Genomic DNA, 4,737 nt, shown 5'->3' on the forward strand with positions numbered 1-4,737 from the left:
GCTTTAAATAAAGAGACAGAGTAAGAGATAATACATCAGTGAGTTTCAGTTGGTTTACAACAATTAACAAATCTTCTTCAAAATCTTCTGGCCGATTTGGGTAGGGGTAGATGGGCTTGGATTTTGGTGTTGGGTAAGGTTTCCCATCCCAATAAGGATCATAAGGATCAATAAAATCATATTTTTTATTATTATTACTATTATTCCCTGCTACCAGTACCACCTCTTCTTCCATGTTGTTTCCATTCACCTCTGCCATCTGTCATGGAACCACAAACAAAGTCAGAAGAAACCAGCAAAAATAGATTAGACAGACAGATTAACTACTATAATATTTTTCAATTAATTATTTCAATTTCAAGGATTGACCTCCTCTCAAATAAATTGAGGACCCTCACTTATGGTGGAGGAATACCATGGTGACAACAAAAACAACAAAAACCAAACAAAATAAACAATCAATGCCAAAACCACACCCAAGGACTCCAACTCAACAAAACATCCATTTTTCTCGATCTGAGAAGAAATTGATGCACTTTACATTCACATTCACCTTGAGCCAGATGGGAACATATCTAGCCTTATTTGAAAGTAGACAGAAACTCAGAGGGATACTTGGTGGGGTTACTCAAAGAAATGGAATCTACACAAGGTAGACTTAAAAACTTAGTAAAATAAGTTTTGAATTTTTTAAAAGGATTCCAAAGTTGATAAGAATCATATTCCTATAAATCTTATATGTATATATATAACTTGAAAATAATAACACCAAAGCATTAACTCAATAGTAGAAAATAGATAAGCAAATACCCTTCCCATTAACTAACACGCCCCTCCAAGAGTTCAACAAATTCAATATCATCCTCTAGTCTTTTAAAGTGAATATACGCTCTAAATAACCAATCCTTCTAAAATTAATAAATAAACTGGATTCACTGGTCAATGTTCTTTTAAATTGCACAAACACAAACTTCCCACAAACATACAACAATATAAAAGTCCTAACTCACCTTTCACCGACACAGATTCAGTACACAAATCAAGATCAAGTCCTTTACCTGTAAAGATTAAAGATAGAAATTAGTATTCAATACCCTAATTAACCACAGCCATAGCAAAGAAATTAGTAATATATGACACACAATAAATAATATACTTAATTAATTGAGGTGGCATATGCATTTCTCAGCCACTGGTGCATTAATCTCTAACACAAACAAACCAATTATTGATTGGCCCAGCTTACTTTTGTAGATTTTCACAAGTTTTAATAACTTCTTTTCTTAAATCTTAACTACCAATAACATTTAAAGACAAACTTAACACAGAAGGACAGACACCTATTAGAACTCCAATCAATTTTCCTTTTTGTGTAAAAACTCATGAAATTTTATATCTGTCTCACATATGAAAACACATAACCACCATGAAATATAAGATGAAATTATCTTTCAGTCCTAAATTCTCATTTCCTTGCTTTTATCATTTCCTTCATTATATTTACAAGTCATACACAACATGCTTAATTTTTTTTTTTTTTGAAGAAAGAAAAATATCCTTAATTTTGATTACCAAGAGCAGCTGTGTCATAACTCGTTTTTCTGCATTTTACAAGAATGACTGACAAAAAACATTAGCTTCTAATAGCTCTTGAAACAAACATATGTACTTGTATGGTACAGTATTAGAAACATGCATATTCAACAATGGCTATTAAAATGGTCACTCTACCAGATTGACGTAGTGATTCTCATACCCTTTCACTTCAACAAGGGGAGGAAGTCTTCCCTGAGATGCGTATCAAAATATATATATATATATATATCAGCAAATCGAACTCAGCTTACAACCTACCAAAATATCAGCCCTCAAATTAACGAGGCAAAAGGAAATTAGCGAGGGAAAAAAGAAAATCATTAGCATAAGGATATACGCCTAAGAGGTGAGACATTACTCGTTGAGACTGAAAATTACAGTCTCCCTCTATCCCAGCATTATCTAGTAGTTTTGACCTAAATGCCAGCCAAATCCTCTTCATAGTTAAGAGTATTGACTGCAGTTAACAACATCTCCATTCCTCCACCTTTATCTGATCCCATGATTCCTTTACTTTTCCACTTTCCATGATTTTCAAATGTCAATATTCTTCCACTGCGTTTCTTTTTCTGTTTGTTTTCATAATTCTCATATGCCCTTTTTGCTGTCCTTATTGCATGCAATTTATCTGCACACGATCTGCAAAACCACTGTCCCTCTGGAAAACTAGTCAGTTCTGGTTTCAGACAATAGATATGGTACGCACAATCGCAGCCATCACATATAATGATATCATCATCATCTTTATTAGTAAGACAAGATCTGCACAAGCAAGATGGGCAGTACCAGCCAGTAGTACCATACGATTTTAGCTGCTTTTTTGTCAAACACCTTGCATGATAGAGTTTAAATGATGGTCGCATATTTTTACCTTCTCACCTTCTTGTATCTCGCTGTCACAAATTTTACAGCGTTCTATCCTTTCACTCTTTTTTTATGCTTTTTCTTCACCTGTACCACAGTTTGAATCATCACCCAGTTCAAGTGCCTCTTCATTTGTACAAGAACTTCCATTACCAACACCCTTGCCCACAGTCTTATTCATCCTCTCACACACCACACAATTTTCACGATGTGAACGAATTCCACAGGCAGTGCAAGCAGCACAATACCAACTTTTTGGGGGAATCTCTTCAACAGCTAGTTCAATGCAGGATATGTGATACATCTCCTCACATGAATCACAAACTAGACAGTCCCTCCCATCTGCTTTGTATCCACAACGCCTACAAGGGCAAGTTCTGTATTCACAACAATCCTCTCCCCGATCCACCTTAGTGTGAGCGTCAGATTCCCAGCGGCAGAACTCTTGTTTTCCATCTTCAGATGCGCTGCGAACTAAACCCCCCACCTGCTTACTATAGCAAGAACTCAAAAAATCAGAGAGGTTTTTCGCAAGAGAAACCATCTCAGCACCAACTGCTTGAAGCTTTCCCAAACCCTGTTGAATATCTGAATGGAATAGCATAGGAGAATGGTTGTAGGCTCCAGCTTTCATCCTTGAGTTTATAAGAGTAACGTCAAAAAATCTGTCAATCTTCATTTCTTGGAAGTTTTCTAACAAAAGCTTGCAGAGTGAGGTAAACTTTTCTGATGTTAGAATATCAAAACAAGCATGATGACACATCTCAGTGACTGAGCGATGCTTTAAGCTATCTAAATGTCCATTGGATACAACACCCACTTGCCCACTAGCTTCTTTCTGAAATCCTTTTAAGAGACTATGTGGTTGTGAACTGCAGCTCTCTCTATTCTCAATGTGATGATCACACTTAGCTCTTGCTACATGATTAATATCAGGAAAGAATTCAAGTGCATCTTGAATGCATCCATGCATACCACCTTCACTCTCACTTAAAGACTGATACATATGCTCCAAAACAATTTTCCAAGGCCTCCGTGAACAATTTTTCAAATCATCCATGCAGAGGCAAGTTTGCTTATGCTCACAAGTATTTTCTACGAAAACGCCTTGTTGTTCTTTGAAAGGTTGTTGCCCTCAGTTTGGTAAAGGTAAACAAAAGGTAAACAAAGTCCAATGATACTCAGAGAACCAACAACGAGTCACACATACATTCAAGTATTATACATAAATAATCTAATAGAAATTTATTTCATATCCAGAAGTAATAAATTATAAGTCCGATCAACTAAACAAGGACGAAAACAAACATATTAAAACTAAATAAATAAAGGGAGAGAAAGAGAAAAGAAAAAATACAGAATTTTATCATCAGCTATTATGTAAAGCATAAATTATAAAGGGAAAGAATCAAAACCTTGAGTGAATTATAAGAATGCCATACCTGGGCTCAAATTCCTTGATTTCAGCAAGCTCACTCCCACAAGTATCTGTCCATTGCACTTTCCTTCTTACTGTGCCAGGTATATCACCACTGCATTCCGCTATTTGTTCCCATGGTAAGACGAATTTTTTAGTCAACATTGTTACAGTGTAAGTACTATATATATGCTTATATATTGAACAGGTAATATTGTGTCTTCATGACCTGTTTTTGCAGTGTTTTACAACCATTACTGGCTACCTTTCATTCCGCTAGGGGTAAGATTAAAACTTCACCAAACTATATTTATACTTGTTTTATAACATATATTTGTCTTATTAACCTTACTCAACACACCAGCCCATAAAAAGCTACTTAAAAATAATAACAAAACAGAGAAATGCCCAAAAAACAATTCATCTTAAAATCAGTCAAATTATAGACAAAAGTAGAACAAGTTATCTATGAACAAAAATAAAATCTGGGAATTTTGAGAGTAAGCACCTCAGTACTTTACTTTGAAATTTTATAGAATAACACAAAGATAGATACAGAGATGCTAAAAAAGAAAAAAGAATGAAAGAAACACAAATGGAAGATACTTAATAGAAATTACGATCTTGATTTCTGCCCATAGCTTTACCGTAATTTCTTCTTCTTCTTTCTTTACAATACAAAGACATACAATGGTACAACATGAGTCAATACCCTTACAAATTCGCATTTACAGAGAAGAAGCCCCAAATAACCAAACCTATTATCAAACCCAGAACAGAACTTAACTATTTCCCACATATAATAAATTCACCACAAAGAACAACCAAGAACAACCAAATATGCTAATGCCGGAAATCAC

The 4,737-nt window shown here is 34.9% G+C and overlaps 1 protein-coding gene across 1 annotated transcript; it reads right to left on the reverse strand.

Moving 5' to 3' along the window:
- Positions 1–1,526: 1,526 nt before the first annotated feature.
- Positions 1,527–3,589, reverse strand: LOC133814996 (PHD finger protein EHD3-like). The gene is made up of 3 exons (XM_062247895.1): positions 2,537–3,589; positions 2,476–2,489; positions 1,527–2,427 (listed from the first exon to the last, which is right to left on the reverse strand). Exons 1-3 carry the CDS (start codon positions 3,518–3,520, stop codon positions 2,013–2,015), a joined length of 1,413 nt encoding a protein of 470 aa, XP_062103879.1. The 5' UTR covers positions 3,521–3,589; the 3' UTR covers positions 1,527–2,012.
- Between the last annotated feature and the right edge of the window lie 1,148 nt (positions 3,590–4,737).

Source organism: Humulus lupulus, chromosome 2 (genome assembly GCF_963169125.1).
Source record: "Humulus lupulus chromosome 2, drHumLupu1.1, whole genome shotgun sequence".
Lineage (NCBI taxonomy): Eukaryota > Viridiplantae > Streptophyta > Magnoliopsida > Rosales > Cannabaceae > Humulus > Humulus lupulus.

Bases quoted from the DNA above. Each gene is read 5' to 3' on its own strand.
- LOC133814996 (XM_062247895.1), bottom strand. From the start codon at position 3,520: ATGGATGATTTGAAAAATTGTTCACGGAGGCCTTGGAAAATTGTTTTG.